This window comes from Leptinotarsa decemlineata, unplaced genomic scaffold (genome assembly GCF_025532065.1).
Source record: "Leptinotarsa decemlineata unplaced genomic scaffold, Ldec_3_MD MMD2_tig00002159_RagTag_RagTag, whole genome shotgun sequence".
Lineage (NCBI taxonomy): Eukaryota > Metazoa > Arthropoda > Insecta > Coleoptera > Chrysomelidae > Leptinotarsa > Leptinotarsa decemlineata.
In genome coordinates, this window is record NW_027412574.1 from 8,338,574 (window position 1) to 8,360,122 (window position 21,549).

The 21,549-nt window shown below is 35.7% G+C and overlaps 2 protein-coding genes across 2 annotated transcripts in view; one reads left to right on the top strand and one right to left on the bottom strand.

The window, feature by feature from the left end:
- LOC111509729 (uncharacterized) overlaps window positions 1-13,759 on the bottom strand; it is a 44,891-nt gene extending 31,132 nt beyond the window's left edge. The window contains exon 1 of the mRNA XM_074177205.1: window positions 13,720-13,759. The gene's annotated coding sequence lies outside the window, so the exon portion shown is untranslated. The remainder of the gene's footprint in view (window positions 1-13,719) is intronic.
- LOC141483036 (uncharacterized) lies at window positions 9,467-19,840 on the top strand. The gene is made up of 3 exons (XM_074177208.1): window positions 9,467-9,623; window positions 14,405-14,686; window positions 19,658-19,840. Exons 1-3 carry the CDS (start codon window positions 9,593-9,595, stop codon window positions 19,696-19,698), a joined length of 354 nt encoding a protein of 117 aa, XP_074033309.1. The 5' UTR covers window positions 9,467-9,592; the 3' UTR covers window positions 19,699-19,840.
- Window positions 19,841-21,549: the final 1,709 nt, after the last annotated feature.

The window sequence follows — 21,549 nt, forward strand, 5'->3', positions numbered from 1 at the left end:
TAATTTAAACGAATGATTTCGAAAATATTAGGGATTCAAACTGCAGGGACATAGCGGTTGCGGCTGTACCGGCTGGAACCACGCGTGCCTATAAATAGCGCATCGAAGGCTGCACTTCATCTGTGTGGAGAAAACCGCGACACCAGAGAGTGCCAAAAAACAGAGAGACGCCAGCGAAATGCGCCAACTGCCTGGAAGCACAATCAGCTAACTACAAGGGGTGCAAAATGTTTCCCAAACCAAAGACAGCACAATCAGTATGGAACAGGCCCAGACAATCGGGGAGTCAAAGGCCTAAACCGGAAGCAAAGTGGACACCACCGAAGGCGCAGACAGCCGGAGGCAAAAAAGTCAGCAACGACCTATTGAACGTATTAGGCAAACTCACGACCGAGCACTACTGCATTATTGACAGCACCCGGAAACCGTTAATGCTAGCACGGTTTCAAGAAAATCTAAAAATCGGATCGTGGAACATCAACGGCGCCACAAAAAGGAAGAACGAGTTAATGGATATAAGCATCGACGTCATGGCAATCCAGGAGATATGGCTCAGAAACAACACCGATTTCCGTATCCCAGGATATAATACATATGGGACAGACAGGCCAGGGGGTGCGGCACTTCTAGTAAGGACAGACCTAACGCACCACGAAGACAGAAAGCCGGAATCACAACTCTGAGAGGCAGTAGCGGTCAGAGTGAAATTGAAGTGCCACGAACAGCTGAGGATCTCATCGGTGTACCTGTCTTCGCGGGGAATAGTACAGAGAGCCGATATAGCAGAAATGTTCCCACACTACCATCCAACAGTAATCATAGGCGACTTCAATGCGAAGTCACGCGGCTGGAACTGCAGGACCGGAAACCAAAGAGAAAGAGAACTCGCCAGGCTGTTAGAAGACTTTGAGAATACCGCGGTAGTTGCTCCAGAAGCCCCAACGCACTACCCATGAGAAGACCATATCCCAGACATTCTCGGCGTCGCCATAGTGCAAAACATTGGAGATGGAATTAATAGACGAAGTTCATCAGACCACAATCATATCCTACTCACAGTAGGAATAGGTGAAAGAGAACCTTACGAACCAAAAAAGAGAATAATCGACTGGATCAGATTCCAGCGCACCATTTACGACGCGATAGGAGACATCCCTCGCATTGAAACAAGAACTGATCTGGAGGACTGTACTGGAGGACGCCACAACACAGCTGCAACAGGCGATCATTCAATCTATGGAGAGAAGCGCGCTGGAAGTCCCAGCCGCGCGCTTCAATCTACAGGATCACATTACACCAGAAGTACTGGAACTCATCAGAATCGCCTGAAGACGCCTAAAGAAAAGATACCAACGGATACGCGCCTCAATGGACAAAAGGAGTATGCACAGAGCCGGCAGAATCCTGCGACAAGATCTGCGTGCAATTCGAGACCGACAATGGACAACCCGTCTGGAAGAACTCAATACCAAAGACCAATCTGCATGAAGAATGCAGAAAGTTGTAAAAAGGGACACGGCGAGCAAGGACTTGTCTACAAAGAGCAAGAGAAAGCGGAAGCATTTGCTAAGAATTTCGAAAAACAGTGTAGAGAAAATGATGTCCCGTTCACGGACGAAGTAGAAGAAATCTAAAACCGGGTCGAAGAGACGGTACGAAGGATATGACGGCAACGAAGGGACAACGCGCAAACCCTGGCACTGACATTTCTCGAGGAAGTGAAAGACAACGTAAGGTACCTAGCCACTCGGAAAGCCCCAGGCTCCGACCAAATTTCAAACTGGGCACTGAAAGCGCTACCAAGAAAGGGTATAGCGGCAATTATGAATATCATTAACGGTATACTGAGACTACAACATTTCCCGTACCCGTTCAAGGAGGCAACGGTCATTCACATCCCGAAGCCAAAGAAGAACCACATATTTCTGGATAACATCAGGTCAATAAACTCAACCTCTTCCATAAGCAAAGTGGCAGAACGAGTCATCTTGAAAAGATTAGAGGACCAAACCAGCGAACTGGGAATCTTACCAGATGAACAGTTCAGTTTCAGATTCGAACACTCGACACAGCTACAAGTTCTGAGAGTAGTAGACTATGCGACAGAAAGTTTCAACCTCGGCAAAGGATACTATACTGGAGCGATATTCCTAGATGTCTCCGGAGTACTAGCCAAAATGAGCAACAAAACAAATGCAGAGTAGCTGCAGAGTAGGGCAAGAACTCTCCAGGATGCGATAACCTGCTCATAAATCCATTATCGCAGACCAAAATTAACGAATTGGATTGAATTGTTACCTCGTGCACCCTATTCGCCAGATTTAGCCCTCTCGGATCATTTTCTGTTCCCAAATATGAAAAAATGGTTCAGTGGTCAAAGATTTTCCAATGATGAAGAAGTGATGTCGACAATTAATGACTATTTTGAGGAGCAAGACAGTTCTTAACCTCAAAACTTTATTGAATTTATCGAACGTCGCCGTTAGACTTGCAAGGAGTTTATGTTGAAAAATAAATAAATTTTTTCCACAATTTTTGTGTTTTCTTCGTTGGGCCTGGTACTTCTGGGGCCTCCCTCGGACTTTTAAATCACCTTGAAATGTCTTGAAGTATAAGGTGGGTAGCTACAGTTAGATGTTATACTGTCAGTTTCATTTGAAAAATGAATAAAAAATGTTGTATTTAGCCGATGTATTAATTCATTAACAAATTCAGTTTTCTTTTTTAAAGAATCAGAAAGAATCGGAGTCTCAACGATTCACAAAAATATTACTTGGTAAGATTATCTATTGTTTCGTCTTTTAAGTATTATGGAAGAAGAGTTGTTTCTGTTTTAAATTAAAAACATGATTGTCGATTATCGAATTTCTATTGCTTCAAAATTTCTATTCTTGGACGCGATACAGAACAATGTCCTCACCGGGTGCTTTCCATACTATCTACACCACTGTATACTGAATAAACATAATTTCCATAACAATACACAACCAGAGACAACTATCAATTTTATATATTTCTAAGAAACTAAAATGGAGTCAAAACACTTTGGGCAGTTACCCACAATTCTTTTGTTGTTCATTCGGTGGATGAGCTTCTTCAAGTTTGTTCAATTCATTCAAACTGGTTTTGCTCGAGTCAATAGTACCTGTACATTTGCCTTTGAGTGTATTCTTCATTTTGAATATTATTTGCTGCCTATCAACCATTCATAGTTCAACTTGCAACATATTTGAATGACGCAATTCAAAAGTTTATTCAAAACAATTTCACAAATATTTTTTAAATCGTAGGTAGTCTTTATCGTTCGTAATTAAAATTGATGTAGTTCAAATTATTATATTTCTTCTCGATTTCCTGAGACAGAACAATTGTTGGGAGATGTATCATTTATTTGTGGAAATTATAAAATGCATGTAGACAATTTCAGGGTTCCAATCTAGTAAACATCAACAATTAATTTTTTTTTCATAATCTTGGCTTAACTTTCATTTATGGTTGGTGTAGGCTGAAACTAAACGACGAAATGAATTTTCTAGAGAAACTTTCGGGATATCTAGATAGAAAAAATCTATTCAGAACATAAATTGATGGATGTAGCCGTTACTACGTGGTAGAAAATCATAATGAAGAAAAGAGAATTTAAACTTCCTATGGTTTTTTAACACTTTTATTCGTAACTAACGTTACTGCAGCATTTAATTGCTGCAGTAACGTTAGTTACAAATAAAAGTGGTAAAAACAGAAAGTTTCAATTCACTTTTCTGCACCAGATGCAGGTGTTTTCAGTCTCAGACCCAGGACAGAGATATCAACCTGCCTAGGAACCTATGCGACTGTAGTTCAAGCGAAAATTTACGCTATTGAATTGTGTGCAGAGAGATTGGAAGAATCCAACCTCATATACAAGTCAATAAAAATATTCTCGGACAGTCAAATGGCCTTGGAAGCTCTTGGCTCCTACCGAGCAACGTCTAAATTGGTAGCAAATTGCCAAAAACGACTCTCATCGATAGGAAGACTTAACAGATTGTCTCTGGTCTGGAATCCTGGCCTTACTGGCCTGGAAGGCAATGAGGCTGCTGACTCTCTTGCAAAAGAGGGTGGTGCAAGCAGCTTCATCGGACCAGAACCTGTCATTGGCATCGCTTTAGGCTTTACCAAACAAAGATTAAACACCTGGATGACAAGAAGATTTATGGACTTCTGGCAGAATATTTCAGGATTAGCTCAATTCAAGGCGTTTATTCACCCTTCGAAGCTTGATACCAAACAGTTGTTGGACTACAGTAGGGATGAACTACGATGTTTAGGCCTTCTTACAGGCCTTCTTACAGGTCACTGTCATTTGAATCATCATATGCAGATACTCGGACAGTCGGAACACATTGTGTGTCGCCTCTGTTTGGAAAATGATGAAACAGCAGAGCACATACTTCGTGCCTTCCCCGCTGGGGACCAAATCAGATTTTTAGAGCTCGGCAGAGCCGTATTCTTACCATCTGACCTGAAAGACCACTCACCATACAAACTAATCGGCTTCTTTACGAAGCCGATCACTCACTCACTTTGGACCTAACCTAACCTAACCACCACACTTGTTGGTTACAACATCCAGAAATGAAGGACTTACGTGGTGAGGAGTTTTCGATTTTTCTCACGCTGGATTTGATTGCCGTTCCAGAAGTTATTAATTTTTTTGGAGCCCAACCTTAAATCTTATTTCACTTCGAATGAATTTTATATGCAACGAATGTTTCAAATATCATTCTTATATAGCAATGATGAAAATTATATGAATTTTTACATTGATTATATTATAAGATTCTACTGCAGATGCAGCGGCGTCGAATTATTCATTCGTTACATTATCAACTTAATATAATTTTTATAAAAAAAACTAACTGCTATCATATGTATGTTTTATGTATGTATGTATGTTTTAGCCTGAAGTAACTATATATTAAATAACTTTCTGACCCATGCATATTTTTTCATTTCTTGAATTCAGCAAAATCATATAAAGTGGCGCCCCAAAAATGTTATTCCATAAAATAAAAAGAAAACACGACCACTGTTCTCCCAATATATTGTTCTGTTTTCTCTCGTGGAATGACCAATAATTGACTAAGCTGGACAATAATCAAACTTAACTTAACTCTACTTTAAATACAACAAACACTTCAATTGAAACTTCAACTATTATTCGAATGTCTATCGCCTCACTAGATCGCTCCACGCACTGTAACTTCCACTTGACTGTCTCGATGGGTGAGTGGATGGCGTTTATATTTGGCAATCGAAGGCGCTGGAACATTCCTCGGAATTCCATCGAAGCCGGTAGCATTATTCTCGCTACATCTAGAACGGCAGTAACCAAAGAACATTCGCGCGCTCTTAAATACGTCACAATTGGTTTATGGATACCAGTGGTGGCCAGTGTTAGTTTCTTTTGGGCATGATTTACAATAATATTGACTGCCATTAGCAACTTGTTACCCTTTTTTGAAATTCTTCCTGAGCCGTGGAATAGCAATCATCAAAAATAAAATATTCAATAACAATGGTGATAATATGTAACAAACTATACCAAAACAGCATTATTGCAGAGTTTGAAAATTATAACGCACCATTTTTAGATACCTTCTTGTGACACCTTTTCAATTCGCTTAGATCATTCTAATGAGTTTCACCAAAATAGGACAAGTTATATCCAAAACAAGCACTTTTCCAATCATCGTTAATGCAATACCCTTCCCGACGCGCGTTTCGCCAACCAAATTGCCGTCTTCAGGAGATGAAGAAAACTAATTCCTAACTTTAGAACCCTCAGTTTATATTTAACAGGATAAACTTTCACTTTCAGTTTTCATTTATTATCAGTGAATGAAAACTGTTTGAAATTGTTGAGATCGGTATACACGACACTAGATTTTTGGATGCTTTCGAAATTCTGGAGATAGTAAAATGTGGCATGAGAAAGTGACAAAGGTTCCATTCCTAACAACCTATTGTATTCTTTTTTATGTCTGTATCGCACTCTGTTGAAATTTGCGGGAACTTTAATAGAAAACTTCCGGCAAATTTCTACCTGAAATCATCTATGTGTATCAGAAAGTGAAACTGTTTCCTGTAAGATGTAAATTGAGAGTTTCAGTTAGAAATTTATTTTGTTCATCTCCTGAAGAGGCCAACTTGGTTGGTGAAACGCGCGTCAAGAAGAGTATTGCATTTCTGGTGATTGGGAAAAGTGCTCGTTTTGGATTTATTCTACTGAAGTGGATCTAGTTCAACCTTTCATTAGGACAAGTCAGTCAGTGTCACTGTTTTTCGAGTTTGAAAGCCGTGGATCTTTGGAATTCCTTCCTGACGTTTCGCTGGCGCAAGTGACTTACTTCTTCAGAGGTTTAACCATCATGGCTTGCTGTCCGATGAATAACTTTCAGGCTTCGTAAAGCGTATTTATGCCTTGTCATTCATTTATTGATTTTCTAATGGAAAATAAATCTTATTTTAGTTTCATCATCAGGAAGGCAACGATAATAAAACATGTTTTAAATGGACCAATGTTGTGTGTTGAGTGAATCTGTTGTTGATGTGCATCAGACATCGTTGAATAAATCGTATCAAATTTGTTTTTTCATTCTTTGACTGCTAGGTTCAATAGTATCCGTTTATTACATCCCATAACATCTGAATATATGAAAAAATTGATAATTGATAATTTTGTTAATTGGGAAAAAGAGATCTTCCTAATACTTGAATAGAATATAATACAATACTTTATTTTTCCTGAGACTTTTTACAAGCAAGGAAATCGTCATATACACAGTTAAGATTGGAGTTGAAAAATATCAAGTGATAAAATATGGAACATACATAAAAAATGTTATAAAAAACAATTTAAAAAAACATAGTAAAAACAGTAGAATAGTAACAAGCGAACAATCGTGATGTCAAGCAGCCAGATCAGTTTCAGAATATTCATCAAGTGAATAAAAGGCATTTTTGTAGAGAATATTTTTAAAGCTGATTTTGAAATTAATGGGATTTGTAACTTTCTTAATGAATGTTGGAAGTTTATTAAATATTTTTATAGACATACTATGAGGTCCGTTTGATACAGATGTTAATTTGTGTACAGGAACTATCAGATTATAATTTTGCCTGAGAGTATAACCAGCAGCTATGCGGATAGTATCCCTTTGCTGAAACTCATGGTAATGATTCTTGATGTGACACAATTTAAAATATACATGGATATCACAGTTAAAATTTGTAACTCAGTAAATAACTGCTTACAAGAATCACCATATTTTTTTAAACACATGGTTCTTAGTATCTTTTTTTGAGCAATCAACAGATCATTCAATTTGCTGCTGTTCCCGTAGCAGACTAGTAGCTTAATAAAATATTTATGGGGACAGAATTTCTGAGATTCCAAAAAACGAAACAATGCTTGGATAATTTAATAGAAATAGAGTCAATATGATCATTCCAGGATAATTGGGAATCAATGTTCAATCCTAAGAATTTGACTGATTTTTTCTGCACAATAGATTTAGTATTGGCTCTAACTAATATACTGCAGTCCATTTCTCTAAGCGAGAAAACAATGGTATTGGATTTATTGCTATTTAGTACGAGGCCGTTTCTGGCGCAGTAATTAAGCATATTAGCAACTGCAATATCAGCCTGGTCAGATAACCCTTCACAAGAAGAAGAACTCAATAAGAAGGACGTATCATCAGCAAACTGTACAGTACAACGTTGTTGATTAATATTAGAGATGTCATTGACGAATAAGAGAAAGAGAGTAGGACCCAGGACACTACCTCGGGGAACATCTGTTGATATGTTACGATTTTCAGAATGATATATTCCAGATTTGAGCCTAACCTTAACAGATTGTGATCTGCCAGTCAGATAAGTTTTAATCCATTTTAGACTTTGGCCGCGAATTCCAGTATCATAAAGTTTATCGAGGAGAAGTCGATGGTTGATGGTATCAAATGCGCGTGACAAATCAAATAGAATACTGATCGATTTTTCGCCATTTTCAAATTTAGATAAAACATGATTGACCAGAGAAAGAGTAGCATTTTGGGTGGATAAACCAGATTGGCTCTTTGCGATTAGGTTATACTTTTTACAGAAGGATACAAGATACAAGATATGTTTTTTCGAATTTTTTTTAAAATGAAGACAGCAATGCAATACCTCTGTAGTTGGAGATTAAGTGCTCATCATTTTTATTGTGAACGGGAACTATAATAGCATGTTTAAGACAAGAGGGAAATGAACCCTCAAGGAAAGAGAGATTAAGTAGGTATGTAAGTGGTTCAATGATTAGTTCAGCAACATATAACAATACTCTACCTGGTAATTCATCAAATCATGATATCAAGAAGTTCAGTTTAGTTTTAAGGATGAAGAAAAAAAGAGTTTGTTTTTATATCGTGATTGCAAAAGAAAGTCGAGTTTATCAATTTTTTGTTCAATACTACGAATGTTAAGATGAAATATCACAAGATTTGCTGTGTTAGAACAGTGATCATGAGACACTTCACGAGATATAACGCTTTCAGAGTCGTCACGAAAAAAACACAAATTTCTTAATCAACACATTTTCAAGCCATAAATCACTCTTCAGGATTAGCTGTTTCAGGGACTTCGAGACACCAAGTTTGAAAGAATTGTTTTTCCCTTGATATTCAACCTGAAGCACTTGATATCTTTATTAGGGAACGACTCACTGAGGAATGACCGCATTACATCAATATCAATATACCTTTGATTTTTCCAACGTACAACCATTCCAAATCATTGTCACTGGGGACGCCCTGTATTTTATGGTTCGTTCTTCAGCTTGATCCAGTGAGTAATATTATATCATTGTTCACTGGTCTTTTAACAGCTGATGGGGGATTCCGGACATTGTCATTTACATTTCTGGTGCCATTTGTTTTATTGGTAGAGAGACAATTCGCATCAGATTTCGGAGCGTTAATTTTTTGTTCAGTAGAAATACTCGGCTTGGAAAATTTTTTACCAGACCGAGACGGAGTGACGGTTTGTTGGTTAGAATTAGGTATCTGTTGTTTTAGGTGAAAAATATTATTTCTTCTTGATCTTGTAACCTTTTTGTCATTTGATCACAGACATCACATCACAGACATCAGTAAATTATTATCATTATTATTTGTTTATGATGAATAGAAATTCATTTGACCATATTGTTTTAACGACTTGATATCTCTACCAAAATTTATCATCGAAATATAATCAGCTGTCGCCCTCATACGAACGACAACTCTCAGATGTTGAAATGATTTAATTTTTTTCTTCGGTTTTCTCTTCTTCGGATAACTAATCATGTTTTTCCAACGTCAACCCAAACTTCTTGATTAATCTGTAATACCTCGAAATGTGGGAAATCCTTATCTGGGAATTCCAATGAATTTCTCAATGAAGCGCGCCTATGTCTTATCCAAGAAACGTGTCGTCTCTTATAAATAAATGATACCGGTCCAGCAAGGAAACATTCATTTCTGCAACTTTATCGAAGGTGGTTTGTGATAAGAAAACAAGCAAAATGGTGAAGAATGTGTCTCTTCTTTTGTTCGGTAAGGTTTTTCATTATAAGAAAATTGAAATATTATTGACAGAATGTTGGAAATGAAGCGAGAGATTGAATTTAAATGATTATTAAGTTGCGTTTTGCGTAATTTTTCTATTGTACAATTTTATATGGATTACAAAATAATTTTTACTAGGTAGTCCTCCCGTTTTTTTATTGTTGTCAACGAAGCTCAAGCTTCTGTACATCCATTGCTATCGGGAAGAAAAATAATGACAGATTGATTAGTCCAACTTAACCAAAAATTGAAATAACAAACTACAAAAAATAAATATCAGATGCCAAGTAAGAAAAACCAACTATGTAACCCTAGCACAAAAAGATAAATTCCATTAATTTCTGTTATTCCTTTTTGTTTTTTCACTGTTCTGTTTCACTAGAATATCTGGGTACCTATTCCAATTCAATTAATTTCATACTTGAAGAGCTGATCATCTTATTTGTTCTCAATTGGCAAATTAACTAATAGTTGTGAATAGATAAATTATAATGCACATGTTCGAAATTTTTAATTCATGGTTGTTACCTATAATTTAATTCTCACTTTACATAGTTACATACAGGAAGTCATACGTGAAACTATGCGTAAAAAAATCATAAATTTTTACGTTTCTAATATTGAACGGGACAACTCGGTTAAGATGTTTTCACTTATTGTTTTTTAAATGATTGTGAAAGAACATGTCTGCGAGGTTTAAGCATTTTCAATGAACAATAAGCATTCTGAAGACAAGAGTCAATATGTTTTCTAAATTGAAGTTCTATATCTAAGTGTAAACCTAAATTATTTGCATCACTTGTAAACAGTAACTATTCATTTGGAATTTTGATTCTCATAATATGATTTCAATATAATGTTTGTTTTCCCAAATATCATTACTTTAGACTTGAGTGCATTGATTTTCATCTCATGCACATATGATACCTTAACTAATCAGTTTATATCTTCAGATATAACTTTTTGAGCCTCAAACCAATCTTTTGAAGCAAATGAGTGATACAGCTTTGTATCATCAGCATAAAAGTGGACTTTTAAAGTTGTAATATTCGAAATGAAATAACTTGTATATATACTAAATAGTACGGGGCAAAGTATAGACCCTTGTGGAACCCCATAACTGTTCTTTATTCTCACTGTCTTGACATATTGACTTATGTTCTGTAAATAATCACACATAAGACTAATAGATAGCAAACTTATAAAATATAAAATAGAGAGTAATATTCCGTGTTTTATCGTATCAAGTGCCTTTGAATAATCTAGGAGAATGAGCACAGTTGTTTTTCTGCATCTGTCTCTCTTATAACATCATCAACAATGTTAAGTAAGGCTGTAGCATAACTGTGTCCCGGTCTGAACACTTATTGTTTAGAAGGCAATATAGTATATTTTTCAAGATGATGTCTTATTTGAATGTTCATGATTTTCCCAATTACCTTCGACAGACGTGGTATTATACTAACCGGACGGAGGTCATAGTAACTCAATACTTCACATGTTCAAATCGTTTACCATTCACGTCCTTCTAATAATGGAGTATTTTCACTATTATATTTATTATATGATGAAATGCTCCAGAGGTTACTTTGTTGCAAGCACCATTTCCTCTATACACGAGTTCTGTAATGAACTGCGGTTGTGTATCGCACATTTCAGATATCACATACCCACTCATATCAAGTGCTCTAGTGCTCTAGAGACCACATCTACCGGTTTGGATAATTCACAAACCCAAATAAGTATTCAACTGATGTTACGTTTCAGCAAAATGAAAATGGGAGATTCGTTTATACATATTGAGATAGGATAGTGTGGCTAGATGACAATTAACCAATCCGATATGGATAGACGAATATGGTCTCTTGGAATAGCCCAGTATATCACCTAGTATGACGCCCTTATATTTTTGGAGATTAGATTAATGTACTATAGGATTGACTGAAACCCCAAACCAATAAAATTAAAGTTAAACCAGGATCCAAATGATAGTTTTCTTGCGAAGCCAAGCTTTGATTTCGACCGCAAAATGATAAATCGGATTCCAAAGAATACTTGACTATGCTGCGCACAACTGTTGGGAGCCTCGTTTATCTTTGATATTCTTGGCTTCAGTTTTCTGACGATTTCATTTTTGAAGGAAGACTAAGAAGAGTAGATACCTAGTCATCGTCACCATATTCAAATAAAATAATGATCTAGTTTACTTATACAGAAACCTCAGATTGGATTCTTTGTTGAAGATACCTCACTTTTATAGATTTTTTAAATATAACTATGATAACTATTAGTGCAAATGTTAGGATTAAAAGTGAAAAAATATATTTCATAACTCCATTTCATTCAAAACAGGAATGACGAATTTTTGTAATCATACAAAATATTCAGATATTATATCCGCCAATACTTAATAATGATCAGAAAGTATAATGGGGCGTTTGAATCATACAAACAAAAAAAAGGTAACGTTAAATTATTACAATTATCATCATCATCAACATCTCAATCACTATATTATTCATATCAAGGTATGTTAGCTTTCATTTAAAGCGTTTTTAAGATCTGTTCGACTAGATTTCCTTGAAGACGTTTAACGCATCAACTTGTTTACATTTAAAAATTGTATTGATGTTATGTAAAATATTTAACGAAATTAATTTACAATTCTATGACGAGTTGCTTTTATTTATATATAGAAACGTCATCCTGTTCGCAATCTTGCCATATGTTTGAACACACACACAGTAATTTTCTGGGTGGTAACATTCGAGACTTTCATAAACGGGGTATATCTTAATGGCATTCATGAAGAAAAGTATATATTTATCCTGACGATCTGAAATCTAGTATTGTAATCCCACTTTTCAAAAAGGGTAATAGTAACCAGTGGCGGGGCAATACCTTAATTTAAAGTGGTCAAGGTACATTTCGCGAGGCCCTCTGATGGCGCAAGAAGAAGGGTTTGTGAAATATTAGCCTTTTAAATTTTTAAATTTGCTAGGACTATACACATACGTCTTTCAGGCGGAAGTGTATGCTATCTTGCAGTGTGCAAGGCTTATTAAATTGAGACCTCAAAGAAATGAGCGGATCAATATTTTAACAGACAGCAAGAGCGCACTAGGGGCTCTGACAAACCCGAAGGTGACATCAAAACTGGTATGGGAATGCCATGAAAAACTGAATGAACTTGCAAATGGCAACCAATTAACTTTGTACTGGGTGCCAGGGCGTTCAGGAATCACAGGTAATGATAAAGCTGATGAGTGCGCTATAGACACGGATCATCAACTTCATATATAGGTCCTGAACCAGCTCTGGGGGTACCAAAATCATTGGTACGAAACCAGATTAGGACATGGACCAATAAGAAGCACACAGAGTACTGGAAAAAGTACCTGGCAACAAACACAGTAGAACCTTCATTAGGGAACCGTCCGAAAAAAGAACCGAAGAACTACTTCAATATAGTAGGGATCGGCTCAGAATAATTACAGGGTTACTAACCGGTCATTGTCCGCTTGAAGGACACCTGAATAAAATGGGGCTGTACAACGGTGACCTTAGCTGCAGATTATGCAACGAAGTGATAGAAATAGCTCTACACATATTATGCGAATGTAAGGCTTGGACTAAATGGACAAGTCAGACAGCTTCCAAGGGACTAAAAAAAAACATTGAATTGAAATTTATTATTATTACTCATTATTATTTATAATTAAGTACTCATGTTCTTTTTTGGAACATCATGTCTAGCTCGCCGTATTCAAACCCAAACCAGAGTCACTGAACATTGTGGCTGTTATTTACTCACTTTACTTCAATTTTTATAGAAACAAACATTTTCTTTGTGCCTAACCAGATTTCCATTTCCTTCCTTTATCTCTCTGTATGAATATAATACATTGCCTTATTTATTACCTACTTTAGTATTTCACTAACGTAATATATGTTTGATACAATATAATATGCATAATGAAAAAAATGAGGTTTATTCTAGTGCAACAAATCGACGATATGAAACAAATAATAGACATAATTTTGAATCATGTAATGTTGTGTTAGTATAACAAGTACTTCTTACCTCAATCTTGATTATCCAAATTTCGACCTAATTAACACGTTTCAAAATTATGTAACACTATCATTTATTCTCACATTATTATAGGAACATGAAGCAAGTTGATTGCTTTTCTATAGAGGGAAAGTCCCGAAATCTCTGACCGAGGATTCCCCGCGATAGCTGCTTAGCGCCAATAAGTAATGTCGCCAGGCTGAATAAAAACGAATGATGATTTTTTTTAATTAATAATTTTTTTCAAATTATTTTCGGCTTTGAGGCGCGAGACCTTTTGCACCGCGAGGCCGTGGCCTACACACGATGAAGAGACATGGTTATTGTCCACCACCAATTTTATCAGAAAGTACAATCGGGAAAACAATTTTGACTTAAATTAATTCGGCAAGTGTTGACAACTACACATATACCAGAAGGAAGCGGGGTCCCCAATTCTTTCTTTTGGGCAGGTAGAAAATAATTGAAAGATAATCAGTAATATATAAATGCAAATAATGGATACATACATTCTTCGGGCGTGTCTACACGCCTGAAGAAGCCATTGTATAGCGAAACATGTGTTGCGTTTTTGTAAACCTGTTTAGTGAAAATCTCACAATAAAGTGTTTTTGAATACTTTCATTATATTATTCTTTCGACTATTTCAATGGCAAAGTAGATAATGTTGAAGAAATAATTCAATAAATTTCAGCTGTGTTGGTTTTGGGAGTAACGTCCGTTCCAACCCGTCAACGCCGTCAATTTGTTTGGGAAAACTATGACGACTTGGGTAACTTGGTCAACGTCGTAACATCACCGTCAGTGTCATCAACAACCACTGGAACAACAACAACCAGAGCACCAGCATCCTTCAGGCGTTGCTTAACAGCCTGCAGAAATCTCACTACTCAAGAATATAATCCAGTTTGCGGTACAAATGGTGAAACTTATCATAATCGGGGAGCACTTAATTGTGGCGCACGATGTGGAGCAAGTGAGTATTTACAAATATATAATAAACCTTTTCATCATAAGACGAGCGCAAGCGTAGCTGTCATATTGAAATGGCGGTAATTCAAAACATTCGTACTGTTTTAATCAACAACGGCTGGGCAAGGAATATTATCTCTACTAACAAATAAATTATTGGAAAAGCCATTGATGGTGCTTCACTTGTTAATAATTCAGTTGAGGCTCATAATTGTGAACAATTAAAAAGGTGGTTAAAACGTCATGGACGTCCGCAAAAAGGAAAAAAAGTGAGCTGACTGAGAGATTAGGTATCAGCATTTGTTTACTATCTAAAAACATATAAAAAATAGTATTTAAAGTTTTATTCTTATTAATAATGTCAATTTATTTGATGTAATTGAAAATATATTTCAGTTGACAAGAGTATTACTTATGGAACTAATAAATAAATCAATTAATATTTTGAGGCTGTACATATGACATTAATTAGACGAATATGTAAATACTGAATTGAATATATTCAACGAAAGTCATTTTTTTGTGGAGGAGAATCACTTTTTTATCGACCTTTTTTGGGTATTTGTCACCTTCCACAATCTTAACGTTTCGGAGGCCGAAACTCCTTTGACATCTGTCGAAGTGGAGAAATAAATAATCAAAAAGGAATAACTGCCACTATATTAGAATTTTTTATCCATTTCTGAAGACGGAGGCAGATTTTGGCCTCCGAAACGTTAAGATTGTGGAAGGTAACAAATACCCAAAAAAGGTCGATAAATGAATTGAATATGTTTAGTAATTTTTATTAGAGGGAAATATTTAATACAACATAAAATATATGAAATTTACAGTCAAAAATGCAATAAGCAATAATGTACGTATGTTTAAATTCCTGATAGCTTGAAGGATCAGGGTTTTGTTCAGTTGGACCACTTTCTCCAATTAAATGTAGTGAGCAAATATAAGTATCCTTGGTAACATCATCAATAGATTTAAAGCCTCGGTCACTCCTGCTGCATTTTTTTCACCCATAATTCACATTTTGCACATCCTTTAATATGTAATTTGCTTGATGATTCGCTTATTTTTTTGCGATATTCAAGACAAGGTTTTGGAAAATTTATAAAATAGTATGTGTTTGTTTTGAATGATCAATATCGTTTATCACTTCTACATACTCCATAACAACACCAGGTTTGTTCTGGTTCTACGAAATTCAGGTTCTGGAACGTCAGGATCATGCGCAGTTGATATAGAGCGTTCTGGTTTATTGAGGATAATTTCAGACTGATGAATCCTCTGTTCTGGTTTCGACTGCGAAATGATCCTAAATAAACTGTTTTGAACCGTCCCGAATCGTTCTTGCTCTCGAGGCTGAACTGTTAAGAACTGTTCCCGTTGCTCATGCGCATTCGTGTGGAAATTTGTTTGGGCTATTTGCTAGGATGTTTTTTTATTTATTTGATTTGAATAATTGATGATTGAGGGTAGATAACATTTGAACTGACTATAGGGATACGCTACATAACAAAATGGACATGATTAATAGTATTTTCTTGTCTTCATCTCTTCATATATACGATAGGTGGCACAGTGGTCTCCTCAAAAGCGTTCTGGTTTAAACAAGTGTTCGAGACTATTTTGGGCTGTTTGAGATTTTTTGCTTGTACGCACCATGTCATGCGCAGTTTCCAAACAGTTTCGGATGTAAGAACCAGAACAAACCTATCGTTTTGTTGTTCCTTTTCGTAGAGATCACATAATTATAATGGAGTATAAAAATTTGTTCTGATTATTTTGACGTACTACTTTATTTTTTTTTCCTTTTTTACAATTAATAAACTTCAATTTATATTATAATTTTTAAAATATGTTGCGGGCTCTTTAACATAGTTGTTTACAAAAAACAGTACGAAAAAGATGGCTGATACTGATGCATGCGCACAAAAAATTTGTGATGAAATGGCTTATTCACAATGAAACAAACAGATATAAGTAATACGTCTCAAAAAATATTAGTAATATGTCCCAATTTCATAATTATTGGTGATTTCTTTTTTTTCCTAGTCAGTATTATATAAGGCTTGTGTTAACAAACACAGTGAATTTAAAATCGTTGCTGTTTGAGCAAAAGGGGATAAGTCACATTTCTCAAATAAGCAGTCAATATACAGTGAGTGAAAGTCAAATGGAATAAATTCATTATTTCGGTTAGTGAACATATTTGAAAAAAATCCCGAAACACGTCAAATGTAAATTATAATTTGACATTCTTCAACGTAAAATGCCACCCCCTACCTTCAACTCCCTTCGAATGACAGGTAGAACCTCCAATTTTTTTAAATGGGAAGTATAGAGGTTTGTGATATATCGTTCGAAAAGTCTCTTCATTCTCTATTCAAAAATGTTATCGCTTTCAAGTGTATTGCAACAATTAAGATAAAAAAATTAAAATCATGCGGTTACCGAAATTCGATAAAATACACTCAGAAACTAAAATGTAATGCAAAACGTAATAAAATGTAGAATACGAAAAAGAACTATGGATGTTAACGACGTAGATGTTCAAAATGTTCACCGCAAACGTCTTGGCAACATCCTAATCTTAAGTAAAACTGTCTTCTAACTTATTTAACATATCAGGCGTGACCGACTTAATGGCAAGCGTGATTCGTTTTTTAAGTCATTCAAATCTGAAGGTTTAGTTTTGTATGCATTGCTTTTTACATATCCCCATGAAAAAAAATCTAATGATGAAAGATCAGGTGATCGCGCTGGCCATTCAATCGATCCTCGTCTCCCTATCCACCGATTGGAAAATGTTGTATCGAGGTATTGCAAAACATTAACTTGGTAATGTGGTGGTGTTCCATCCTGCTGAAACCATATCGTATTCACTGGAACTTGAGGGTTGCCTGGATCAGGATATAAAATGGCTAAACTTGGAATGACATCATTTTGAAGTAGTGCCAAATAATTATCGCCATTCAAGTTGCCCTCAATGAAAAAGGGACCAATGATATGGTTTCCTACAATCCCTGCCCAAACATTAACATTTTGAGGGTGTTGCGTGTTTTCTTCTCTCATCCAGTGAGGATTTTCCGTTGATCAGTAGCGGCAATTTTGCCGATTAGCATGACCGTTAAAAAACAAAGTACACTCACCAGAAAACATAACGTCTTCTAATTGGATGATTTGGTTATCCAACATATCCATCATTTGCTCACAAAACTAAGTTCTATCAAAATCGTCTTCCATGAGCTAATGAGAAGGTATCATTTTATAGAGATGCATTTTATTTTCTTTTAATATGTTTACTATCGATGTATGGCTAACATTGAATGTAGTGGATGCCTATCTACTCGATATAGGTGTGTTTTCCTCATTTTTCCGTTGAAGTATGTCAAATTATAATTTACATTTGACGTGTTTCGGGATTTTGTTAAAATATGTACCGTAACCGAAATAATGAATTTATTCCATTTGGCTTTTACACACTGTATCATTGAACACGTTCATGAAAAATGCATTTTCCCTCTCGTGAAACCTTCAGACAGTAATTTTTTCATATACATGGCTATTCATGTTCTATTATGATTATAAAGGCTGCATAGTATCAAACCAACTCGAAAACAGTGTAAATATTTTTCCATACGAAGATAAATCTTGCTGAGGTCGATGGCACTATACGATCGATGCTTGTGTATCTTTTAAGTAATTTCAGTACGTATACTTTGAGAGGTAGATTTTTATTTTCTGGCACATCGAAGTAGCTGCCATTGAGCATTCAGTGTATTCATGGAGTTCTAGCATTTATAGGTTAGAACACAGACCATACTGACTCGCTGAAGTCAAATTGAAGATTCTCACGGACACAAAGATTATTTATACAACGTTTCGACAAATTTTCATTTGCCATCTCCTGGTGATGTGTAGAGTTTAGAACTAGACTGATTCACTACCCTCCATGCCCTCTCCCGGGTTGAGTGCCCTGAAGTAAGAACTTCGCCCCACAACTAATTTGCGAGGACAACTTAATACTCCACTCCATCCACCCCCGCTCTCCGAGCTGTCCTCAACTTACTGATGGGAACTTCAGCAAGATCGACACCTGACCCTTTTTGGTCGAAAGTCAGCTTTTAGGTGCTTGTACTTTCTGATCGGTTAATTGTTTTATCGTGACTATTCCTAATTGAATTTTTGCATGGGTGCCCCCAAAAACTAACCGGTGGCTATTGTTGTTATCGTCAAGCGTTCCTCAGTGAATCTAAGGAAGAGTGAATTGCGGTCGCGGTTGAGTTGTTCTGCGTTGAACTTACCTGAAAGAGAGTTTATCTGATTAGTTTTATGCTTGCCTGAGTCGCCTTACGGCGACTCGTGGGGGTGGTCGTTAATTCTGCTTGGTCGGCCTTGGGTGTTTGTCCCTTTCTCGGAATCTGGGGTCATCCATATTCAACGCATTGTGTACATGGCGTAGCGCGGGGTTGTTGTGCGATCTGATTCTATCATACACGCTTTCTGCGTGTTCTCTCATATACACGTCCACATATTGCGTGTCCAGGTCTAGGGCTCTGTATATATTATATATATATATATATATATATATATATATATATATATATATTTGGGATATAATACTGTGCGTTTACAGCGGCCCTAACGCTCAACTGATTCACTAGTAACCTTTTTCTTAATTTATAGGGGTGTGGGTGGTTCCATTTATTTGGGTTACTTCCACTATCTGTGTTGGTTCGATTGCCTGTGTCGTCCCGATTACCTGTGTTGGACCGATTACTTGTGTTAGCCCGATTTTTTATATTCAGTTCGTTGACGGACTGGGTATATAAATGTCAAATTTTGCATAATACTAGATCTTTATTGATAGAGTGCGATCAGAGTTTGAAGCGAATACTCCCTTTATTACTTCTATTACCTTGAACTTTTTTTGCTGAAGTGAATATGATGAAATAAATACTTTAATTTTTTGTTCCAGATGTGCAATTCTTCCGAATGGGAACTTGTCAACCACTTTGAAGAAGATCCCCAGTGAACAACGATTTGACTGATTATTTATTTATTAATTTTTCAACGACGTCAGTGTGTGATAAAGACAATATTTATTCTACTAGAAATATTAAGTTTTGATTGAAATAAAATTCTATTGAAGAAGAAAAAATCGTCCTAATTCATTATGACTTTATATCCCTTATTCTAGAGCCCATCTATAAAAGTATTACAGTAAATGAAAGCTGTTTTAAAAAATAATCAATTTAATCAAGTTCTGCGCACATATATAGATAAACGCAGGTGATTATTTATTTCCGCGAATAGATAAGGATTGTTAATTCAACTTTTTTTTGAACTGTGGAAGGTATATATTGGCATTTATTACCTTGCCAGTTAGGACATATCTGAATATGGACATTCAGAAAAACGTATAATACTTCTTTATTTATTCCCGCAATTAGATACAACCTTCTATTCTCTCATTCAAATGTACTTTCCATAATTCAAAAGAAGCTTGAATTGTCAAGTTGTACCTATTTGCGGGAATAAATATGTACGATTTTCTATACGCAGATTTTGATGTTCATGTCACTTTGGATTACCATTGTTACGTTATGGGTGCCATACAAGGACTTCAGCGAAACTAAAAAGCCTGATGTAATCATACTCGACTATTCTTGTTTTTTTTTCGGTGCCATAGACAGTTCTGATAATGTTAACGAATCACTTACCTCCATTAACGATAAATTTTAAGATCCATATTAGAAAATAAAATTTTGATAATTCATCTAAGTATCATCCTGTACATCAAATTCAAATCGGAAACTTTTCCCATGTTAAATTCATCAGGTAGCGGCCATCGAGAACCTATTCTGGGGGTAGGTATGCGTTTAACGCGTGGGGCAGAAGTTAATTGTTCGGACCTTCGAGTTAACTACCCGATTAGAATTCCCAAATTCGAATTTTCATGGACAATTCATACAATAGAGTGAATGGGGTTTGATGACATAATTGAGATTGAATTTAATTTGAAATATCAGCCTAAATCTAAATAAATCTGATAATTTACTCGAGCGTCATTGAAACATATTAGGTTGCAAAGCTTAGATGATAAAAAGAAAAAAGTTATATAATATATACCTTTTCATCGGTGGGGGAAGCTGCTATAGATTATTAAATATGTAAAAAAAAACTGTTGCATGGACATACTCGAGAGCGTCAGATATTGATACCATCAATGTCTTACGTATTTTTAATAATGTTGGTATGTTAATCTGATATTTTGCATGATGTGGGTGGTTGTACGTAAGGGTTAAAAATGAAAAAAAAATTAATCGAGCGCGTCAGATTTTCTAAGGGGGTGTTACGTGCACGCACCAAAAAAAGCTCTCATTCAATAATCTGACGATTTCGATCTGACGCAAACTCGCGGCCATTATTATAATGTGCAAAAAATATCGCCATTTTGAAATACTCGAGCGCCTCAGATTAAGATATATATGGTTCATCCTTATGTTTTAGACATGCTGTCTCATAATCTGACGATTATCTAGAGGGATTTGCCTAATCTGACAAAAAAATATTAATTTATTCATTGACCTTAATTAATTGAAAAGCTCAGGAAATAGCATGCAAATAAATAAGTGTATGTGTTTTAAGTAGAATTCTTGTATTTATAAAAAAATAATTTTAAAAAATTCTCAAAAAAATTTAATTTTTTATAATCAGTTGATTAATTAATGAAGAGAAGAGAAATAAAACTTTCTATGTTTTTTACCACTTTTGTTTGTAACTAACGGTACTACAGTTACTTATACAATATGTAAGTTTGAAAATGTCCTTATAGGACGAAACTGCAGTAATGTTAGTTACAAATAA